The 22495-nt window shown below is 46.9% G+C and overlaps 1 protein-coding gene across 4 annotated transcripts in view; it reads left to right on the top strand.

Moving 5' to 3' along the window:
• Window positions 1-20190, top strand: part of col6a4a (collagen, type VI, alpha 4a) — a 63405-nt gene extending 43215 nt beyond the window's left edge. Inside the window, exons 22-43 of one of the 4 annotated variants that reach the window (XM_069656274.1) lie at window positions 116-181; window positions 550-603; window positions 1823-1858; window positions 1997-2059; window positions 2165-2227; window positions 7617-7679; window positions 8180-8242; window positions 8317-8367; window positions 8460-8495; window positions 9521-9583; window positions 9667-9729; window positions 9993-10025; window positions 10111-10147; window positions 10248-10259; window positions 11856-12349; window positions 14572-14662; window positions 16214-16864; window positions 17011-17080; window positions 17315-17469; window positions 18054-18224; window positions 19081-19128; window positions 19599-20190. In XM_069656274.1, coding sequence (XP_069512375.1) covers window positions 116-181; window positions 550-603; window positions 1823-1858; window positions 1997-2059; window positions 2165-2227; window positions 7617-7679; window positions 8180-8242; window positions 8317-8367; window positions 8460-8495; window positions 9521-9583; window positions 9667-9729; window positions 9993-10025; window positions 10111-10147; window positions 10248-10259; window positions 11856-12349; window positions 14572-14662; window positions 16214-16864; window positions 17011-17080; window positions 17315-17469; window positions 18054-18224; window positions 19081-19128; window positions 19599-19774 — 2559 coding nt within the window. In that variant the 3' untranslated portion in view covers window positions 19775-20190. Of the gene's footprint in view, window positions 1-115; window positions 182-549; window positions 604-1822; window positions 1859-1996; window positions 2060-2164; window positions 2228-7616; window positions 7680-8179; window positions 8243-8316; window positions 8368-8459; window positions 8496-9520; window positions 9584-9666; window positions 9730-9992; window positions 10026-10110; window positions 10148-10247; window positions 10260-11855; window positions 12350-14571; window positions 14663-16213; window positions 16865-17010; window positions 17081-17314; window positions 17470-18053; window positions 18225-19080; window positions 19156-19598 lie in introns of all 4 variants that reach the window. The other 3 variants (XM_069656272.1, XM_069656276.1, XM_069656275.1) reach the window with 3 other exon arrangements.
• Window positions 20191-22495: the final 2305 nt, after the last annotated feature.

Raw genomic sequence — 22495 nt, 5'->3', positions numbered from 1 at the left:
GAGCAGCTCAGCCAAACACAGCTGGAGGCTCCTGAAGAGGAAACTAAACACTGAGTGGAGTTTATCCTTTAGGATCGACTGAGGTTAAACTGTGGCGTTACGTTTCCTCTGACAGGGCGAACCAGGGACCGATAACACCCGTCCAGGATCCAAAGGAGACCCCGGGAACGCCGGCCTCCCGGTAAGAACCATCACAGACAGGACTGAACGAATGAAGAGCAACAGATCTTAGATATTATATCAGGTTATCAGGTAAACGTTTCTTTCTGTCTGAACCACAGCAGGTGAGTCTGTTAGTCCAACAGTCTGAATCTCTTTTAGATCCACTTTGGATCAATACACGGATTCCTGTTACTCGTGTCTCTCTGTTTCTGTGTTTCCTCGTCATTAAGAAAAAAAACTTCTTTCTGAGACAGTTTTATGTAAATGAGATCAAATGTTCCAGAAGCATCCTCTCCACTTTAAATCTCATTTAACAAATAGTTTATGTATAACTGGGTCCTCATCACGTCGTCACCTTGCTGACATGTGATGTGTTCCAAACTGCAGGGATCACCTGGACAGGACGGGCGGCCAGGTGAGAGTGGGATCGTTGGGAACTCGGTGAGATTTTTAAAGCTTTATTGTAATAACCTTACATAATAAACCTTTATTAAACGACTCTGTCCTCGAGGAAGTCTCAGAAACTTTGTTTTAACAGAATCAAATGATTTATTCCTGAGAATGCAACTTTTAAACTTTAAATGCCTCAATTTTAATTAGAACTTAAAACACAGATGTCTTAATGATCTTAATGATGGAAGCTCAGTCGGCAGCTGTCGTTGGATCGCTGTGATGAAGAATCTGTTCAGGCCTTTCGCAGCTTTCAGACACGAGCACATCGTGTCGTGAGTCTAAGTAGTAAATGTATAAATGAATGTGTGAGTTATATTGTTATATGATTGAAAATGCAGGCATGTTAAAGATGGTGAAGGGAAGTGTAGCTTGACCCTGATGTATCAGTGTACCGCCATGTGACCTATTTTAGGAGCTACTGACTGTTTCAGTTTGTTATACAAGTTAAAGCAGAAATCTAAAGTCACTACGAGCAGAGGATGTGATGGACCAAGAGAAGCTTCACAGTGTTATTCATGGCTGGAGCATCTATTGCTTTTATTATAACAATAATAACTTTATTTAAATAGCAGAAGGACATCAAAACACTGCTCATGTCCTAAAAGGGTCAAAGCAAAATGGGCTCTTTGTGTTTGTAAAGGTGGCGGTGGGAATGAAAACCCCAAACCCCCCGAATAATTCTATCAAAATGAAAGACGAGCGAAAGAATCGGACCCAAAACACAGGAGGAGTGGGAGTCAGTGGACGGGGGAAACAAAACGAATGGAAACGGAAACTGGCTCCTCCAACACACTCAACTCAGACTTCACTCAGAAAACACAGACAGCCGATGGTGTTGACTCTGTGGAGACAAAAGAGCAGCTGAACAGGGGAACCCCGACCTCCTGTAGCCTCCCAGCCGGGCTGAGCCATCGGCTGAGGGAGGACATCACACGTGCAGCCGGGAGCTCCTGCTCAGACCTCGATTTCAGATCTCTGTCCATAACAGCACCACTCAAACAAAGTTTACAAAGTTCCACAAACAAAGCAAAAACAGGAAACTCAGCAGGCAACAGAACAGAACCCAAACAACATGGCGAGACAATCTGAAGGTAGAGTCGATATGAAAGTAAAACACAGCTGAGAGGAGAACAAAGGGTCAAATTTAATGATTAAATGTTGTCAGGATAATAAAAGAGTTTAAACGTGTTGTTTTTCTGCTGCTCAGGGTCCAGACGGACGCAGAGGGCCGCCTGGTGAGAAGGTAGGAGAGCAGCTCAGAGCGGTTACAGCTGATTCATACACCAATAAACACTGAGACAGCCTGTTTAAACTGTGTGTGTGTGTGTGTGTGTGTGTGTGTGTGTGTGTGTGTGTGTGTGTGTGTGTGTGTGTCCTGCAGGGTGTACCTGGACAGCCAGGAGCTCCAGGCAGTCCTGGCAGCCCAGGAGCTTCCGGTCCACAGGTGAGTGATGAGCAGGAGAGCAGAGATACATGAGGTTGCTCTGAGACAGGAAGCAGGAAGTGAAGAGACCAGTCAAACGTTCTGTTCTCCATGTTGTCTCTGCAGGGTCCCAGAGGGGTCAGAGGTCAACCTGGACCCATAGGGAGCCAAGGCCTCCCTGGACCTCAGGTCAGTTCATCACCTCAACATTAACTCTTCCTTTACAGCAGTGTGTAAGCTCAGCTGACCTCAGACCAGCTGACAGGGCGTGAAACATGAAAGGAGCCTGAACAGGTACATTCTCACTTTACGACGGCAACAGAATAAATGTTTGTCAGCGACATGTGACATCAACTGAGAACGATGAGACAAGCAGGAACACCGTTAAAGAGCAGACTCACTGAGGCTTCATTTGGAAGCTTCCTGGTAAAGTCTTCATCAGCCTCTGTACGTCAACGTATCCTCGTACAACATCCACAAAATGCACATGATACACACCTGACGAGTGTCCGTCTCTCGCCCTGACGAGTGTCCGTCTCTCTCCCTGACGAGTGTCCGTCTCTCGCCCTGACGAGTGTCCGTCTCTCTCCCTGACGAGTGTCCGTCTTTCGACCTGACGAGTGTCCTTCTCTCGACCTGACGAGTGTCCTTCTCTCGCCCTGACGAGTGTCCGTCTCTCTCCCTGACGAGTGTCCGTCTTTCGACCTGACGAGTGTCCTTCTCTCGACCTGACGAGTGTCCTTCTCTCGCCCTGAAGAGTGTCCGTCTCTCGCCCTGAAGAGTGTCCGTCTCTCTACCTGACGAGTGTCCGTCTCTCTACCTGAAGAGTGTCCGTCTCTCTACCTGACGAGTGTCCGTCTCTCGCCCTGACGAGTGTCCTTCTCTCGCCCTGACGAGTGTCCGTCTCTCGACCTGACGAGTGTCCGTCTCTCGACATGACGAGTGTCCGTCTCTCGACCTGACGAGTGTCCGTCTCTCTACCTGACGAGTGTCCGTCTCTCGACATGACGAGTGTCCGTCTCTCTACCTGACGAGTGTCCGTTTCTCGACATGACGAGTGTCCGTCTCTCGACCTGACGAGTGTCCTTCTCTCGCCCTGACGAGTGTCCGTCTCTCTCCCTGACGAGTGTCCGTCTCTCGCCCTGAAGAGTGTCCGTCTCTCGCCCTGACGAGTGTCCGTCTCTCGCCCTGACGAGTGTCCGTCTCTCGACATGACGAGTGTCCTTCTCTCGCCCTGAAGAGTGTCCGTCTCTCGACATGACGAGTGTCCTTCTCTCGCCCTGACGAGTGTCCGTCTCTCGCCCTGACGAGTGTCCGTCTCTCGCCCTGAAGAGTGTCCGTCTCTCGACATGACGAGTGTCCGTCTCTCGGCCTGACGAGTGTCCGTCTCTCGCCCTGACGAGTGTCCGTCTCTCGGCCTGACGAGTGTCCGTCTCTCGCCCTGACGAGTGTCCGTCTCTCGACATGACGAGTGTCCTTCTCTCGCCCTGAAGAGTGTCCGTCTCTCGCCCTGACGAGTGTCCGTCTCTCGCCCTGACGAGTGTCCGTCTCTCGCCCTGACGAGTGTCCTTCTCTCGACCTGACGAGTGTCCGTCTCTCGACCTGACGAGTGTCCGTCTCTCGACATGACGAGTGTCCGTCTCTCGCCCTGAAGAGTGTCCGTCTCTCGACATGACGAGTGTCCGTCTCTCGGCCTGACGAGTGTCCGTCTCTCGGCCTGACGAGTGTCCGTCTCTCGCCCTGACGAGTGTCCGTCTCTCGGCCTGACGAGTGTCCGTCTCTCGCCCTGACGAGTGTCCGTCTCTCGACCTGACGAGTGTCCGTCTCTCGGCCTGACGAGTGTCCGTCTCTCGCCCTGACGAGTGTCCGTCTCTCGACATGACGAGTGTCCGTCTCTCGCCCTGACGAGTGTCCGTCTCGTTTCATATGCAGACGCTCTGCCACAGCCCCACTTTAGCATCTCAATCAGACCAACACGGGACCATCTGTTTAGTGACTATAAATAATGGATGTAGCCAGCGTGACGTCACCCAGGGTTTTCTTGACTGCTTCGATGAAGCCAGAATAAGCTCGCTGCCGTGCTGGTTTTCTGCAGCCAGATGTGATCATATTTGGATGAGAGGGTGGTGCTGGAGGAAAGTGCGGGGTTGGCAAACACCAAGTTATCAACACAGTGTGAGTCTGTGGCCGATCCATCAGCTGCTGAATGAGCCAGTTTAACTTTCCCAGGAGGAGAGTCTGTTTGTGACGGTGACTGACTGCAGGTGTTTATTTATCAGACTAAAGAAGTATCGGTCTTGTGCTCGCTCGCCCGGTGAGATAGCAGCTTAAAATGAGTACAGTCCATCACTACGGTCCGCTGTAACCTCTCCGGGGAGAAGAACTTCTGACTCCTGTTTACTGGCTGATGATGATTAAATAAATGTTTGATAAACACTGAACAGGCCAACAAGCAGCTACAGTGAGCACAGTATACCCGATAGTTAGTGCTACAAATATATCGATACAATAACGCTCACATTCGACAAACGGTCGACTGACTCTCACAGGATTGATGGATTGAAACTAGCTTACAAATATAGATAGATAAATATGATGATAGTTCATTAACATGCAAAATGAATAAATCTTTACTTACTCATTTGAAGAAATTCCTCTGAGTATCAACAGCTGCTCTGAAAGACTTTGTGGTTCAGCCCTGATTATAGAGCAAACAGACGGAGTTCTTTACAGGAGACTTTACTGAATCATTCAGATAATAAGGAGGAAATGAACCAGCTCCTCCATGTTTTACATCACGTGTTTGTCAAGTTCTGGTTCCTGTTTGTGCAGCTTCATTTGAAAGCCTTGGAGCAAACAGTTAAATATTTACACAGAACCAGATAGTCAAATCATTTCTGTTCAACATCTCAGACATCAAAATGTACAGAAGAAGAGCCAAGACGCTCCGACGGAAAATAAATATTGATGCATATTTCTCGTTCCTGGACTCTGTTCAGTCTGAAGGAGACGTCGCATGATGTATGGACATATGCAGAGTGTCGTGGCTAAAAAAAAGGGGGACAGTGCGGGAACAAATCTCTTAAATCAAGGTCTAAAAAACAGAAATCTGAAGGCTCACGCTGTCAAATAAAGCTTCAGTATCCAGCTCTCATGTTCTCTCAGCAGATTACAAACAGATTCATCGTCATCCTGAAGACTCTGGGAAGCGCCGGTTCACTTAGCGGTTGTCATATTTGAGACCTTAATCGCTGCGACGCATAAATCCTGAATCTGACGGACGATCTCTGGGACTCATCTGGTTTCCGTTCAGTCAGGAGAGTCGCAGAGTTCCCTCTCAGCTGCTGTTGTTCACTCCTCAAAATGTTCTTCAGATGTGTGAAGTGGACAGAAATAGAAGCAGATCTTTTTGTCATTGTTCTGCTCGTAGCGACAGGTCACATCCAAGTGTTTTATGGATCCGACCTGCCCTCCAATTATCTTTATTTATGAGCTGTGCGTGGAGGTCGTTAAAGGAATCAGCCACAAATAACTCCTCGGAGATGATTCTCTGCAAAACACTAATTAGGGAAATAAAAATGTGTCGCCAGGCAGACTAACGGAGAAAAAACAGACCGCTAAACGCTGCGGCTGGAGGAGGTGACGCACTGACATTCAGTCGTCTGACGTCAAATAAAAATGGCGGCCCAGAATACAAAAGGCGATGGTAATGAGTTAAATATAGACTGTGCATAAAAGTGAAGCCAAACCCTCTCTATCGCCCCCTGTCATTATAGTTAGTTCTTATCATGCTGATTTAAGTCCAAGTGAGAAGTTTACTTTTAATTAGTTATTTGATGCTATAAAAAGGGGGCGTGGCCTCATGATTGACAGCTCTGTGGACTAATGGGGCTCCTGCAGCGTTCTGTTCCCGAGTAGCAGAGTAGAGGAGGAACGGGGAGAGGAGACGTAACTAACACTAACACTACAGTCATTGAACTTTCCATCAGCGTGAATATCTGCTTCAGACCGACACAAGAAGCTGTTCTGCTGCAGACTGAGCCCACCTGAGGGCTCCAACACGCCAAGGACACCTGAGGGCTCCAACACGCCAAGGACACCTGAGGGCTCCGACATGGCAACGACACAAGCTGTGTGTCGGGTAGAGGAAAGGGCGGGACATCAACACTGCAGCTCCACCAGCTGATCTCTACTGCACACACTCTGGATACAGATGAGCAAGATGGCAGCGCCCGCTCCGGGGGGGTTAGGCTTCGCTTTAGTCCAATGAGAGGAGGTGGGGATGAGTCGGCCATCTTTATAGTCTATGGAGCTGAAATCTCCCTGGTTGATCCTCTGGCGCTCATGAAATCAGAAAGAAATCATTTATTGATGTAAATCTGGAATAAAATGATCAAAATACATCAAAGTTCAAAGTCAGCAGTCATCTTTGTTTCTTTTTGTTTCACTACATCTCCGTTCACGTCTCAGAAAGCTGAACAAACATCATTCTTCAGTTTGTGGTTTGGATCTGATGTCGGGTCTGTTGGTGATCAAAGTGCTGCTGTTCAGTTGGGGTCCACTGACCCGCCTGCACAAACATCTCATCCTGAGCTTTCTAAAGTGTATTCATGTAAACACAGCAAGACTTCATCAGCCGATTGTTCTGGATTCAAAATGCTTCAAACAACAGAGCTGCAGTTATTCAAGTGTCAGCTTCTTTATGAGCTGTTGGTGCTTTTACTTGTTTAACATGATTTCTCTCTATAAAAAGACTTTCATCCGTCACAGTCAACATTAAGTCCTATTTAGATATTTTTAAGGACACTTTGCCCGTCATAAACAGCAGCTGCTCCTGTGAGACGTTTAATGACTCTAATAAACGTCTGATCTATCGCTCAGATTTATCTCACGTATCCACAGCGCGCTGGCTGCTGTTACCCAGGTTTCTTTTCATGTGAAATGAATAGTCGAACACAAAGTGGGCAGAGAGACGCTGAAGCTTCTAAAGAACCTCCAAATAAGAGAGAATAATTTAAAGGATAACTTTGGGAGTTTTCATCCCAGACCCTATTTTCCCATGTGTTTGTGTGTAAGTGACTGGTGGAGACAACAATTATTGAAATCGATTCCAGTGTTCAGGGAGGGAGCACCGGCCGGCAGCCGCCAAATGAGACACAATGTAACTAAACGGGGCACGGTGCATACGCCAATATACAGTAGTTGTTGCAGGAAGAAGGAGAGAGGAGTGAGAGACGAAGACGAAGAGGGAGACGTGCCGCTTGTTGTGTTGGAGTACAGAAAGCGTCGCTCAGTGCTTTCTCAAAGATTGTCATGGCTGAACATTTATCTGATTTCTACGATTCACTCCTCTGTGAATCGTCCTCTGAGTTTCTGTTCATCTTAAATATCTAATCAAAATGTATCTCCAGTTTTTTGCATAATAATTAAACCATAATAATGTCCCAAAACTCTCTGAGGCCAGACGGGCTGTAGACTGAGGGCTGAGCCATCTGGGATGAAGCTGTATTAACGGAGTGTCCTTGAATGCATCTCTATGGTTCCAGCTCTGCTCTGACTCTGTTGGTTTGTTCTGCAGGGTGCATCAGGACAACCTGGAGGCCCGGGAGCAGGTGGACGCCGCGGAGGTAACGGACAGAAGGTGCGTGACATCACTTCCTCTCATTAGAACAGCTCAGGTCAGGGAGCAGGTGTTCCAACAGGAAGTCTTTGTGCGTCAAAATGTGCACTTGTCTCCTTTCTGTGAACTAAAAACTCTGACGATGTCACCGTCTCTGATGTCATCATGAAGACACTTCTATACATCCGAAACACAAGAGGCTCCGTTTCACCACAGCTCTCACAGGATGATGTTTGTTACACACTTTTAATGGTTCCACTAAAATCAGAACAAATAAAGGCTTTAGAGTATGATTCAAAAGAAGTTAGACAGACAATAATAAATCAATAAATCAATAATAAATAATAAAGACACCAGATTTATGTATATCATAACCCCTCAGATTGTTCCAAAAACAATATCACATCCACACAACAGGATTCCTCAGACTCCAGCCAGAGAATATTTTAATTCCAATTAGGTACTGTTTTTTATTTGTAAGGAAAATAAAAAGTGTTTGTTGTTGTTGTTGTTGTTTAAAGGGCCAACCAGGAGATCCAGGCGATAAAGGCGGTCCAGGATCTCAGGGGCCGAGTGGGATGCCTGTAAGGAGCTGTAATATCACTGCTGTGTTTGTAGTTATAGTTATATACGATATAAACTCTGCGCTCTGTCTCAGGGTCAGGACGGGAGAGACGGTTACGGACCTGCAGGATCTAAAGGTGCCAAGGTAGAGCAGATGTGAATGATTTAAAACTATTGAAAAACTTCTCTGAATGCAGTTTATTGTTTATTAATAGAAACATTCCATTTTTCTCACAGGGAGATCCTGGTTTCCCTGGTTACCCTGGTCTGCAGGTGAGTGCAGATCAGATCAAAACCTTTCTCGCTTTTATATGAAACAAAAGAAAAAACCATCAGGGGCCAAAGAAACCAGTGGGATCGCTTTGGCTCCAACGCCAGTTTAGACTCACACACACAAAGTCAATGAGTTCACTTCAACTCTCAAGTTTGGTGCAGAACAAAAGCACAGCAGATATTTCAGACGGTGCCATCACAAATAAAGTGAGTGGAAAGACAGGAACAGTCGGGAATACGATCCCGACGATAAATCAAGGAAATACACCAATGTGAGTTTTTCCAACTCAATGGAGAAGAAATGTGACATTGTGCAGTGAAAGCTTCTCAGGGTTGAGATTCTCTGAGGGCCTTAACATACATCAGGAATGTTCAAACCAAACTCCATTCAAAAAACGAGCAATTTAAGAGTTATTTGCTTCTCATCTTGCAGACAGACCTGACAAAGCATGACTTCAGCCTTACTACAACCCTGCCTCCTGATGTAGTTCTCTCAGCATCCTCTCAGCCTGTTTATTGTCATTAAATCTCAGTAACATCTGTTTGTTGTGGCTTCATAGCGCTGTAGTGAGACAGATCTCAGTGTGACTTGCTAGATACAGTGAAACTGCCACTCAGCAGAGACAGACGGACAGGCGCGCCACAGCTGAAACCAAGCTAGTTAGTGTCCATCAGAGAAATCCTGGTACTGATCCGAGCTAACAGCTCATCACACTGGGTACTGGTCAGCCTCAAGGAGCTGGAAGCAGCAGGAGAGTTCATCAGACACAGGTCATGGAGGAGGAGGAGGGGCTAACTGAGCTGTGTGCACGTCTGCATCATGTTTTAAATCCAGACTCAGGGTTGGGTTTTTGCAATCATGAAAATATTCTTGTTTTGTTTTGCTGACACGGATAAACAAATGTTCAAGCACATTTGTGTCCAGCTGTGAGTTCTGATGTCTGTGTGTGTGTGTGTGTGTGTGTGTGTGTGTGTGTGTGTGTGTGTGTGTGTGTGTGTGTGTGTGTGTGTGTGTGCGCGTGCAGGGGGAGGACGGCCAGCAGGGACCCAAAGGATATCCAGGACGTAAAGGGAACCGAGGCCGAGGCGTGAGTGTGGACTCTGATTTAACATTCATGTAACAGAGTTTTTGCTTCATGGCTGACTTTCATCTCCGGCCTGACTGATGCAGGGGAACTCAGGGGGGCCGGGAGAGGCAGGCGTACCTGGAGAGCCAGGATATGCAGGACACAGGGTGAGCAGCAGCATCGTTAAACCGAATCCGGAGCACCCTGACTCTGCACACCACCTTAACTCTGACATGCAAAGTCTTAGTACAGCAACTTCTCTACAGATGAATGTAGACATTTATACTTCTTTAAAACATCACAGCTCTCTATGTGTAAAACAAGTAAACAACAGGACTCCTCTTTAGACGGTCTCCTCAGCTGTCAGTGATCGTAACATTCACTGATGATGAAGGGAGAGGGTTAATAAAGCCTCCTTCTGCCCTTTCAGGGTCCCAGAGGTCCTCCTGGAGACAAAGGAACTGTAAGTGCACCTTAAACTTCACTCCACGCACCAACATGAAGCAAAGTATCAAACAGGATTTATATGTGTTTTTCTGTTTCCTCAGGAGTGTCAGCTCATCACCTACATCAGAGACAACTGTGGTGAGTCACTGACGTGTTGATGTCCTCACAGTAGATAAAATGTTCTGACCTCATTCATCGTTTCCAGAACTGCATGTTAACTCTCTTTTCTGTCCAACAGCCTGCTCCATTGGTACGTATCTCCGTCTGACTGTCCGAGCGCTTTGGTGAGTAAGGTGCAAAATATCAGCGAGCGAGGAAACCTCATCACAGCCTCTTCAGTCGATGTGTCATCATCGCTCAGTCTGTGCAGTGGCAATGACGTGTCTTCATTGTTGTCCCTGCTGCTGTGTTGACCCTGTCACGTCCCCTCTGCCTCTACACTGCCCCTACTGCTCATGTGCAGACTGCAGCTTGTGACTGCGTAAGCATGTTAGCGTTTTCATGCCAGCCTAGGCATTGAGCTTAAAGCCCTGCTGTGTCTGAGTACAGCTTCACGGAGCTGCCAACATCACGGTGTACCTTGGTAACGTGTGTTCAGACCAAAGAAAATGTTTCACGCATTCTCGTCTTTGCAAGGACAAGTCTTCGTTTGTGTGTTCCAAGGTTTAAACTTCTGCGACTCGAGAGGTTCACGTGATGTCGTGTCACGAACGCCAGTCGTTAGAAAGGCTCGATCCAAACTCCTTTTACATTTTAAAGTTGATGCTTGTCTCTTTTTGCACACAGACCTGACGAATCATGAATTTTTACATTTTACAAATCTGCATCATGATGCACTTATTTCGGCGTCATTGTTATGGCAGTTAAATTATAACATAGTCTGTTTATTCGTGCTTCGAAATACTGTCGTCAGGCAGATTTCAGCAACCTGTGAGAAGGTGGATTAACACTAGAACCGCCAAGCACATGTGGGGCACTAGTTTGGCCAACTCTGATGCTCAAGAGCGTCTGTATCTGTTAGTTCTCGTTAATGGGCCGATGATGTCATCACTTTACATCTCTTGGTGCATGCAAGGACACCATGTGACCCAGCCCCCACAAACAAAGCCAGATAGAAGATCTAATAACAGGTGTCACCTGATGCTATAAGCAGAGTACAATGTGCTATTTTCTCTGCAAATGTCGAAGAAATAATAAAAAAAGATGCTGCGAATGATCACATGATTCTAACAAGAGAACAACACTAAGCACGGCCCCTGTGGTCTCTCCATCCCACATCATCACTTTCAGCATTTGTATTTAACAATGTATCCAGTTGAATTTATTAATTCAATACATTTTGCTACCACAAAGCCAAATGACGTCATCTCTGGCGGTTCTAGTGTTAACACAGTTAAAGAGTATTCACCTGTACGGGACGCTCTAAAAGTAAAGCGATCATGTTAGCAACACGGCCGGGATCTGCGTCAACATGACACCTGGCATGGTTCTGACAGCCTGTGACCGTGGGCAGAAGGGCTGCACCTGGTGAGCAGGAACAAGAAATCTGATTGCAAGCAGTCGGAGCATAAGCAGAGCTGATCTAAGTGTGAGCAGGGACCGAGTGTGAGGGCAGCGTTTTAAGGGAAAGCAATACACACTCTCTACATGAAGTTGTGCTGAAAATGAGAGACTAGCTTCTTGAATGAAGACCACAATAAAACCCTGAGGCTTCCCACCCGGTACGTCTCTGAACCGTGTATTTAATTAGAGAGAAACAAAGTTAGTTAAAAAACAATTAGTAGAGCTTAGATTGCAACTTTTTTCACGGCACTACCCAACTTTAACTTTTCTTTGTTGGCTTCAGGTCGCTCAGCGTGCCCGGCTTACCCCACCGAGCTAGTGTTCGGTCTGGACATGTCCAAGGACGTGACCCCTGCAGCCTTCGAGAGGCAGCGCTCCGCCCTCCTCTCCCTGCTGGAGGACATCTCCATCGCAGAGAGCAACTGTCCGACCGGCGCCCGCGTGGCTGTGGTGGGATACAGCGCATACACCAAGTACCTGATACGCTTCCAGGACTACCGCCGCAAGTCCCAGCTGATCGAGTCCGTGAAGAACATCGCCCTGGAGAGGACGTCCAACCAACGGCAGCTGGGCGCCGCCATGCGCTTCGTGGGTCACAACGTCTTCAAACGCGTCCGAGCAGGATTGATGATGAGGAAGGTGGCCGTCTTCCTTTCCAGCGGGCCAACACAGGATACTAACGACATCGTCACCGCCATGATGGAGTACCGTGGGCTCAACATCGTCCCAGCAGTCATCTCTCTGAGGAACGCTCCGGCTATTAGTCAGTCGATGCAGGTGAGTTTGATTCACATTTCTAAACCTTTTCCCTTTTCTTAGAGCCATCAGGAGAATCACGTCGAACCGAAGCGATTGACAGCACGAGCATCTTGATGTTAAAACGCTTAAAGAATCTTGCAGGTTCATCAACTTCATAACCGGAGCTGAACTTGGAAGAAACCAGAGGAGACTGAGAAGGATGGAGCTGTGTGGAGTTTCCAGCAGCCAGCTCAGCACACAGTCTGGATTTTGTTGAGTGACAGATTGGCCGTCTTTGTAGTGAGGGAGTGGTGAGCAGTGGTGGTCTCAGGACGTAGTGGGCCAGCTGGGATGTACTGTTTGTTTTCACCATATCCTGGATGTAGCGTGGGTCTGAGCCATTTGCATGGAAGGGAAGTACCAAGGATTCTCATTTGAGCAGCCACCTTGAGAACTTGGGTTGGTTGAAGGCCGGTGGGGTTGCTGTATTCTGGATCAGCTGAAGGTGTTGGAAGGCACATGCAGGTGCGAGATGACAAGAGCCAAGACAAGAACCTGTGCAGCTGCAGGCTGACGTATTGTCCTAAAGCTGTGGTGAATAATCTGCAGGAGCGGCTTGTTGCAGGGATGTTGGCAGTAAAGAACAGCGTCAGTCGTCCAGGGTCACACGTAGGTTTGATTGCAGTCAGATCCAGGGACACTTCAGAGATCTTGATGGTGATAGAGAGGTCATGGATGGGAGAAGAAAGAGCAACTCCTTAAATCACAAGAAAGCTTTCAGGTACCCTTTGCAAACATTTAAAATGATTATCATTACAGTGTAGTCATGTTAGAGCTTAAACTTCGACACGTTTTGGCATCAAGGCTTCACCAGGAAGTCCATCTATCCATTTTCTTCTGCTTATCTGGGGTCGGGTCTCGGTGGCAGCAGGCTCAGCAAGGTGACCCAGACATCCCTCCTTCTTAGCAACGTTTTCCAGCTCCTCCTGGGGGATCACGAGGTGTTCTCCTCCCAGCTGGACGTGCTGGAAAACCTCCAAAGGGCCAGAAGGCATCCTAATCAGATGCCTGAACCACCTCGGCTGGCTCCTTTCCATGTGAAGGAGTAGCGGCTCTACTCTGAGCTCTCTACTTTCTACCACCCATTTCGGTTGCTTGTATCCGCACCCTCATTCTTTCGGTCACTACCCGAGGTGTGACCACGTCATGTATTGTGTCGACTCCTGTCCGGTCCCCTGAGGAAATCTACTTTTTACTTACTTACTTTTTATACATAGAAATTAGTGCAACATTTTCTGCAATATTTTTGAGGATAGATCAACAAGAGAATGAAATGATGTATTTGAAGGTGTTTTCAGAATCGTAATAAACACTTATGCTTTCAGAGAGTTGCATGAACCTGTTCATTTGGAAAGTACCCAAAGAGAACTCTCCAGAACTTCCCCTGCCATGATTCAGGATCCGATAAACCTTCAAACTCTTGTATCTGTTTCTCACACTGGATCGTGTTTCATCACCTCACGTGCACCTGAAACAACACAACCTGCACCGACACGTTTCTGTTTTTGTGACGGGTTTTTTGCACCCCGCCTTCACGTTATCATTCATACCTGTGCAGTCTCCATGTTACTCACCTGATCCCTTAAATCCAGCTCAGCAGTGAGAACCAAAGCTTGAGCCAAACTTGGGTTTGTCTCTTCAATGAGGTCAAACTCACAAGCTCACGTCCCACTTGAACTCTGAAGGTTAATTTTCCGCTGCGTTCATCATCGTCTGAACATCTGGACTGAAGATGTTCCAGGTGTGATTAGACTGCGATGATCCAGCTCCGTTTGATGACAGTAAAAGTAAACACAGCTCCTCAGGCCTCAAGCCGACTCCGACAAACAGAGAGAACGGATTATCATTAATTCTCTACACTACAAACAACCTCAGTGTTGTTTATCCAGTGAGCGGGACGGCACCCACATGCACACTGAAAACATGTCAGCTGTTTGCTTTCCTTCCAGGATGGAGGCTCTCTTGTTTGGCTCCATAACCTGTGACTTCATTCCAGCTCCCTTTTTGGTTACGATTACATCGTCCACCCGCTGCCAGACATTTGTCTGCAGCTCTACGAAACTGCCTGAAAAGTGAAACAAACGCTCTCAGCCACCTCATTTTAAGTAGGACATGTTTAATGAGGGAGATTTCTCCGCTTTAATCTTAATGTTGATCTTGTTTTCCTGCCAAAGCTGTGATTCACGACGTTTTCTTGTCAGGTGGATGACTCAGGAAACGCCATCTTCACTGTGCTGGGGAGAGACATGGCTGCTGACCTGAGGAAGGTCAAGGACTGTGCAATCTGTTACGGTAAGTTATGGTTGCTGCGCTCATATTTCTATAAATCATGCTGTAATATTTCTGTCTCCTTAGCACGTTTGATTTTACAGATGCTGGGCTGGAAAAGTGGTAAATCTGTGGATTATGAAATCAAATTAAAACCAGAATTTAACTGTTCTCACGACCTGTGTGTTCGTTTGGACTCCGCTTAGGTTCAAAGGCTGGATTATGTGCTAACGTTAGCAACGAGTGTCACATTACCTAGCTGACTACTAAACTATGTACAGCTGTAACTAAGTGACACTTACGAGGCTGAGAGTTAGCATATTGTAAGCTACATTAGTTTGTTGGGTTACAGGTTAAATATGATGATGTTCCTGTTTTACACTTGGAAAAGCTAGCACATACCTGTTAGCTTCAATGTCTAATATCAAAACATCAAGACATGGAACCTGTTAGCATTAGCCTCAGTCTGTTACCATGCCCAGGGACCTGTTAGCATTAGCCTCAGTGTGTTACCATGATCAGGGACCTGTTAGCTTTAGCTGCAGTCAGCTAGCACATATCAAACCAGTTAGCTTGAGCCTCGGTCTATTAGCATGACCTGGAGCCTGTTAGCTTTAGACTCAGTGTGTTGGTATCATATCATGACATGCGACTCTTGTTGTTTCTCAGACATTGATGATGCGCAGATGATGAAAAGAACTTCCGTTGACACCGACTTGTTTAGGTTTATTACAAAGAATCAGCATCAGACAGGTCTCATGAATACCTGGGAGATCATCACGGCCGAATAGTGTCTCCCCGAATTACAGTTCTACATGCACTTATATATGTTGGGGGTGTGTATGTGTTTCTTCTTCTTTACCATAACAGGACAAAGACCCTCAGACTCTCAGACTGGGGGTCGCTAGATGCATCACCTAATAAGGAGTGAACCTCCTCTCAGTGTACATTATGTTCCTTTACATCATTGTAAAAACAGAGCACATGAACATATTTACGACTCTTACACAGGACTCTACAGAATCCTCCACGTAAGCATTTCCACCTCAGGTCAGATACTTCACGACTCTTTAGCTTAAGCATCACTTAGCTAGCACAATACATTACCTTAAACCTGTTAGCCTCAGTCTGTTAGCAAGATATCATGAGCTGGGACACTAGCGTAAGTCTCTGTCTGTTAGCATGACCTGGGACCGCCTCACGATATCATGGTCTGTTAGCAGTCTGTTAGCAGTCTGTTAGCATGTGGGCAGAAAAACATCATAAATAATATTAAATGGTCTTTTAAACAGGAGTGGATGGAAACTTAGCTAATGTTAATAAGCTAGCGAGCCACAGCTGTGAAAGTCTGCTAGCAAGAGTTTCCACTTCAGCCAAATCAACATTTTAAAGCTACTAAAACTCGCAACCAATATGTTTTGTGTTTAACATTAAAAAGGTGAGACATGCACAAGAATGGGGGTTAGTGATGTAGGTCTATGGAGCCTGCTGATCAGTCAGTTTAATAAAGACGGATTTAAGAAAAGTTCAGTCAGGACTCTTTACTGCTCTTAATGACTCTTCCTGTGTCTTCAGACCCCTGTAAGCGCTCAGAGCAGTGCTCCATCCAGGAGCCGCTGCAGCCTCAGGAGGCGGATGTGGACCTGGTCTTGGTGCTGGATGGCTCCAGGGAGGTGAAGGCTGATGAGTACGCCGGTGCCCAGCAGCTGCTGGGTTCTGTGGTAGAGCAGCTGGCTGTGAGCCCTCAGCCCCGCAGGTCCGGAAGCCAGGCCCGGGTGGCTGTAGTCCAGCACGGAAGCACCCAGGCTATTAAGGCGGAGTTTGGCCTGCAGACCTACCAGACCCAGGAGCTGATGAAGAGGCACCTGATCCAGAACATGCAGCAGCAGGGCGGCTCTTCTGCGCTGGGACTGACGCTGGAGTACGCCCTGAAGGAGGTGCTCCTGAAGGCCGGCCAGGCCCGCAAGAAGAGGGTGCTGCTGACCGTGGTGGGCACCCAGACGGCCTACGAGGACCAGGCCAAGCTGCACTACATCTCCCAGAAGGCCAAGTGTGAGGGGGTGGCGGTGTTTGTGGTCACTGTGGGCGAGCGCTACAGCCGGACGCAGGTGGAGGAGCTGGCCGGTCTGCCCGTACATCAGCACCTGATCCACGTCAGCAGACTGAACGCTGAGGAGCAGAGCTACGCCCAGCGCTTCTTCAGAGTCTTCCTCTCCACACTCAACAGTAAGAACACAACCACACACACACACACACACACACAGTTAAATAATTCAGATTTTGAATGCTGGTCATTTAGTAGTCGCACAGTATTTTCAGTGAAGTTAAAGAAGCGAATTCTTGCTTCATGACTGTATTAATGTTTCTGTCAGAGGGAATCAACACGTATCCTCCTCCTACATTAAGAGGAACATGTGACCAGCTGACAGAACAAACAAGCGGGTAAGTTATGCAGAATTACATGCTATTAATATAATAGGAGCTAATATAGAAAGAGCTGTAAACATTGTTTTTAGCTGCTAAAATATGATAATATTTTTTCCAGCTGTTACTGAACAAAGAAGAAATAAAAGAGTTAAATCAGAGGGAAGATTCAGAGGCTGCCTCCTCCTCAGAGGGTTACTGATCTGTCAGTGAGTCAGTGTGTGTCAGTGAGTCTGTTTTCTGTGAGAACAGTCAGGGGTCGGCGTGGGTGGACGTTGTGGCGGAGGAGGAGGAGAGGTTTCAGGAGCAGACGGGAGGACAGACTCAGCAGACCGGCCAGCTGGACGTCATCGAGACTCTGACCCGAGGAGACGGCCAGACAGTCGTGTCTACAGTGAAACTCAACGGTAGCACACACACACACACACACACACACACACACACACACACACACACACTGTCAGTACAGTGTTATTGAGAGTGTAGATCACAGTGGGGACATAATCAGACATGTTCACTGCTGATCAGGCCAGCTCATTAAAATCATCCTGTCAGACTAAAACAAACAGCAGATAAAATCATGAAACACGACAACACTGCTCTAAAGCTGTACTAAGAACAGCTGGTGCCCCCGAGAGGCTGAAGTGTGTATTACACCCCACAGAGACTGAACTTCCGTGCACTGATCTGCTACAGATGTCCAGCTCTCCCTCTGAGTTTGATCCTGAATGCATGCTTTATATTTCGGTTGCATCTCTGTTATTAACACTGTCTGGTTATAAAACTCACTGATTGAACTAAACCTGATCATGTGTGTGTGGGATTGTTCTTCATCAGTCTGCATGTTTGTCTCCTGGAGCGGCGGTTCTTCAGGTTCACAGAGTCACGAGAACATGTACATGTGCTTACTTTAGTGTGGAATGAACCTGCAGAGCTGCCGCCGTGGAGGCCTGTTGTCAGTGTCTGCAGTAAACGTGTGTTCTGCTTTCAGCCCAGTGTCTGCTGCGGGCTGATACTGGTATCCAGTGTGACGACTATGTCCAAGTGTGGTTCTTTGACAAAGACATCGGTGCATGCTCGCCCTTCTGGTTCGGCGGTTGCGGCGGTAACGCCAACCGCTTTAAAACGGAAAATGAATGTTTCCGGACATGTGGCATCCATAGTAAGTCCTGAACGTACAGCAGAGCAAACCTGCATTGTGTCTGTGGACTGCCTCACAGGAGTGTGTGTGTGTCGTCTTTTTCATGTGCTATTTGTGTTGTCATCTTTCTCTCGTCTCATCGTAACATCAGAGACACTTCACATGCTGCTCAGAAACCAACGAGACAGATCCACAGTAGAAAGTAGACTCATAACAGTTTGACAGCTTTACAATATTTATTCAACCAGCAGCCTGCAAACCTCCCTCCACCCCTCAGGACAGAATGAACTACACAGGGTTATTCTGCTGTCTGACCTGGGCCCTGTATTTGCGTATTTATAAAAAGAATCAAATGTCTCCAGTAGATGTGTTCATCCTGCAGCAGTGAAACAGGCTGCAAAGGCTGCAACATAATCCTTGATGGGTCAAAGGTCATCCAGTAAAAGTTCTTGTTGTTTCCACCGACAGGCTCAGATTGTTCTTCTAAGTGTGTGACAACATTACAGAAAGGATCCCTACAGAGATAGACCTTTTTGTTACAGAGGAAGATGATTGTTTTAACCACACACAGACGTTACATCGCTCTCTGCACACACACCAGACTCCATTCAGAAAAACACTGATTTAAGCTCACAGGACACAGCAGCTGCTGCCATTACAGCCTGTTTCACTGCTGCAGGATGAACACATCTACTGGATCACTGAGACATGAGCTGTTAAACTGTTGGTGATTGTTCGTTCAGTTCATGTTGGTGTGAAACCTCAGGAAGCACAAAGAGCAGCTCTGCTCTGGTTCACTCAGTGATGCTGCAGTGTGTGCCGATGTCTTGATGATTAAATACCTGAAGCGTCTGTTTGACTCTGTCGTCTCTCACAGATCCAAACATCCTGCCCAAGCCGGAGCTGGTCAGCTTCACCTCCAAAGGTAAAAAGTCCTGCAGAGCATTTTCAGGTGTGTGATTTATTTCCATCCTCCAGGCTGTTGCTTTCTGCTGATTTCTATGAAAACCAACATGCAGACTCTTAACTTCCTGTAGATAAATACAGACAGCATCATGTGTGCTTATAAAATACAGAAAACAGCATCATCCTATCCTTCAACACGGACCAGCGAGAGCTCAGGGAAGCAGCAGGACTTTTTATATATAGGATTTATAGAAATCACTGAAACCAACATCTGTCTGAAGGGAGGGGAAACGCATCCAAGAGCGGAAAGAGGATTTGGGAGATGCTCCGGAGGAATGGAAGTTTACATGATTAACAGCTTAGTGTTTAAAACAGACTAAATTCCTCCATCTCGAAATCATCAGTGAAAGAGCCGGGAAGCTTCATGTCAAAGCATCAAAGAGCGGTCTTTCCTGTAAACTCTAACGGCCCTCTCCTCTCTCCATCCAGACGCCTGTTTCCTCAGCCAGGACCAGGGCGGCTGTCAGAACTACACCATGGTGTGGTTCTTCGACACCGAGCAGAACGAGTGCTCTCGCTTCTGGTACGGCGGCTGCGGCGGCAACGAGAACCGCTTCAAGACTCAGGAGGAGTGTGAGAACCTGTGTCTGATGAAGAGCCGGTGAGGACGAGGAGGAGCGGGAGCAGGAGGTCGTCACCGGGCTGGTTGGAGAAAATCGCTGCTGTACACCAAACACGTATCAGCAGATTGTTCGAAAACAGGTGCACGTTCAAGAAAACACACAGATGATTTAAAAACCTTTCTGGACAGCTGCGCGTGTTGGCGGACGGTGAAACTGAAAACTAGTTTCTGCTCAAACCTTTGAGCCTTCAGGGAAAAAGTTTCATCGCTTCCAAAACTCTGCAGCTGCTCCATGAAGACTTTTAAACCGTTAAAAGTTTTTTTCTTGAACGTTGCATGTTGTGTTTCACGACCTTTCACGCAACACTTCAACATAAACCTTCTGAACTGACCATCAGACTCAAAGCTGCGTCACACTTCTCTGTTTATCGTCACATCAGGTGCTACTCTATGAAGCGGGGGGGGGGGGGGGGGGGGGGGGATGGGGTGTATATGAATGTTTGAAGGATCAGAAACAGTTTCTGAAAACAACACGTCTCATTGGTCCTCATGGTCAGAAATGATCGACATGACAAACCGCCTGCAGTCTTACTTTCACACTTTTGCTCTTAAATCAGTTCTGAGGATTCTTTTTCTGAACAACCTGAAAGCAGAGATCTGAGGATGAAGCATCTCCGCTCCAACGCTCACAGACAGACAGTCGGGAACACTCGGCCAATCACGCTGCAGACTGCCAAACGAGAGCTTTTTTTCAGGACTTCAGACACAGAGTTTTGATCCCGGGAACCAAACAAATCAGAGAGCTCTCTTTTTATTCGCTCTGACAGATGTGTCTGCTCCCTCCGACCTAATCTCTATTCACAGATTCTACATAGAAACGTAGAATCTGTCGGCAGAGACGTGGATTTCAGGCATGGCAAATGTTGTGCTTTCAGTTTGTAGCACGCTTGTGGTCAGACTAATATTAACCAATCACGTATCAGCAGGCTGCAGCGTATGCAGGAAAAACAGTCAGCGAAGTGGAACATAATCCTCCTTGATGATGTCCCGACTCCCGTCAGCGTCACCTGACAGCGATTTAGCTTCTTATTAATCTCTATAAACAGACTCTGCATGCTAACAGCTAACAGCTAAAAATCTGCTCTAGATCAAACATTCAACTTGAGATAAATTCCCTGACGCGGTGTCACGAAAGCCGTTCAGATTTCCCAACCTCCTCGAATGCATCAGATCGATCGAACGAGCATGTTACAGCAGTGTTCTTCTCCTCGTGAGGACAGACCCGACAAAGCTTCATGTTGTTCCTAATCTGCATCATGATGTTGTTCTTTCAGCAAACTGAAGAGCCGTTAATTAAAGTTTCTCTTTCTGTAAACATGCAGCACGCGGAACAGGAAGTCGTTTCTGCTAACTGCTGGCTACACGCCCGGCATGTTCCCCGGTGTCCCCAGAGGTTATATCGTCGTCAGACTATAGCCGATGGGATCCGAGATTGCCCTCTGACCTGACTCGTCTCAGACCAGTCACAGCTGTTTTTGTAAAAAGGGGCGGGTTTAAGCAACTTGGAGGAATTTTTGTAATCAACCAAGATGGCTGCTAAATTTGTTCGTGCATCAGTATGAAACAATCTAAACGGTGTTTCATGTTACGTGTTTGCTATTAAATGATGTCATGCAAATGACCGTGAAGTACGATGAACTAGAAGCCTATTCAATTGGATGTTGGAACTAGCTACCTAGCCTAGCAGCCTACCGCTACGTCAATAGTTTTGTTACTGTGATTGGTTGTAGCGTCCAGATTGTTCTGGTCTCTGTCCGTGGGTAACACCTCTTTAAGGTAGATGTTCAGACAGCTTCCTTACCCCCAAACCTTTGTGACATCAGGTTAGCGTGAGCTGCGTCTGAGCTGCTGTGTGAGCTCTCCTCAGGGCGCTAAAACTCAAAGAACAAACACTGAGGACTTGTTTGAAACCTCTGTCAAGGCTCCTGTCGCTGCTGTGACTTCCTGTCGTTGATCTGCAGCATCCTCACATCTTTTTTTAACTGAATGAGCAAACTTTGAAAGTAAGACCTAAAGGATCAAACTGAACTCGAGCTGCTGCGTGAGGACCGTGTTCGGAGTTGTGTCGGGGGTTAATGTTTAGTCTGTTCAGTGTCTGATTAATCCCACAAACATAAACACATCTCAGGAGGCTGCAGAACGCTCGAGTTTCACTTTGAGCCTTAAAAGGTCAGAAACGTGTCTCCAGGTTTCAGTCGTCACCGTCTGTGCGTCTGCAAGGATATGGAAATCAACATGTTTAATAAACTGACCAATGGTGCTTCATGTAAAAAACAATGATAATAAAGAATTTAAGAAACACGGGAGTTCCTGTTGCACAGTTTGTTTGTTCAAAGGAGATTAAAGATGGAAAGCTTCCATGTTCATAACTCTGAGACGCTGAAGGAGAGAAGCAGAAGTTTATCTGAACCGAGGTGACTTACAGCTCCAACTGTCAATCTATTCTCAGCAGTTTAAAGGCCAACAGAGGCTCATTTAACATCAAAATTCAAAGTACTTTTTTGGTGATGACAAAAGCAGATTCTCTTTGCAGCCTCTGGTCGCTGAAATGTACGCCTGTTCAGACTTTGTCTTATCTGTAACACTCAGACAGTGGAAGGAGAACAAACAGCCGCCTGCAAGCTAGCAAATGTCACGTTCTAATGCAGATCAGGATTGTGCCATAAGGCCGGCCTTGTCTTTCATCCTTAATAAAAACAAACTC

Source organism: Semicossyphus pulcher, unplaced genomic scaffold (assembly GCF_022749685.1).
Source record: "Semicossyphus pulcher isolate SPU_LCO1_2020_fin unplaced genomic scaffold, fSemPul1.0.p SCAF_9, whole genome shotgun sequence".
In the NCBI taxonomy this organism is placed as follows: domain Eukaryota; kingdom Metazoa; phylum Chordata; class Actinopteri; order Labriformes; family Labridae; genus Semicossyphus; species Semicossyphus pulcher.
This window is presented reverse-complemented; position numbering and strand designations above follow the sequence as displayed.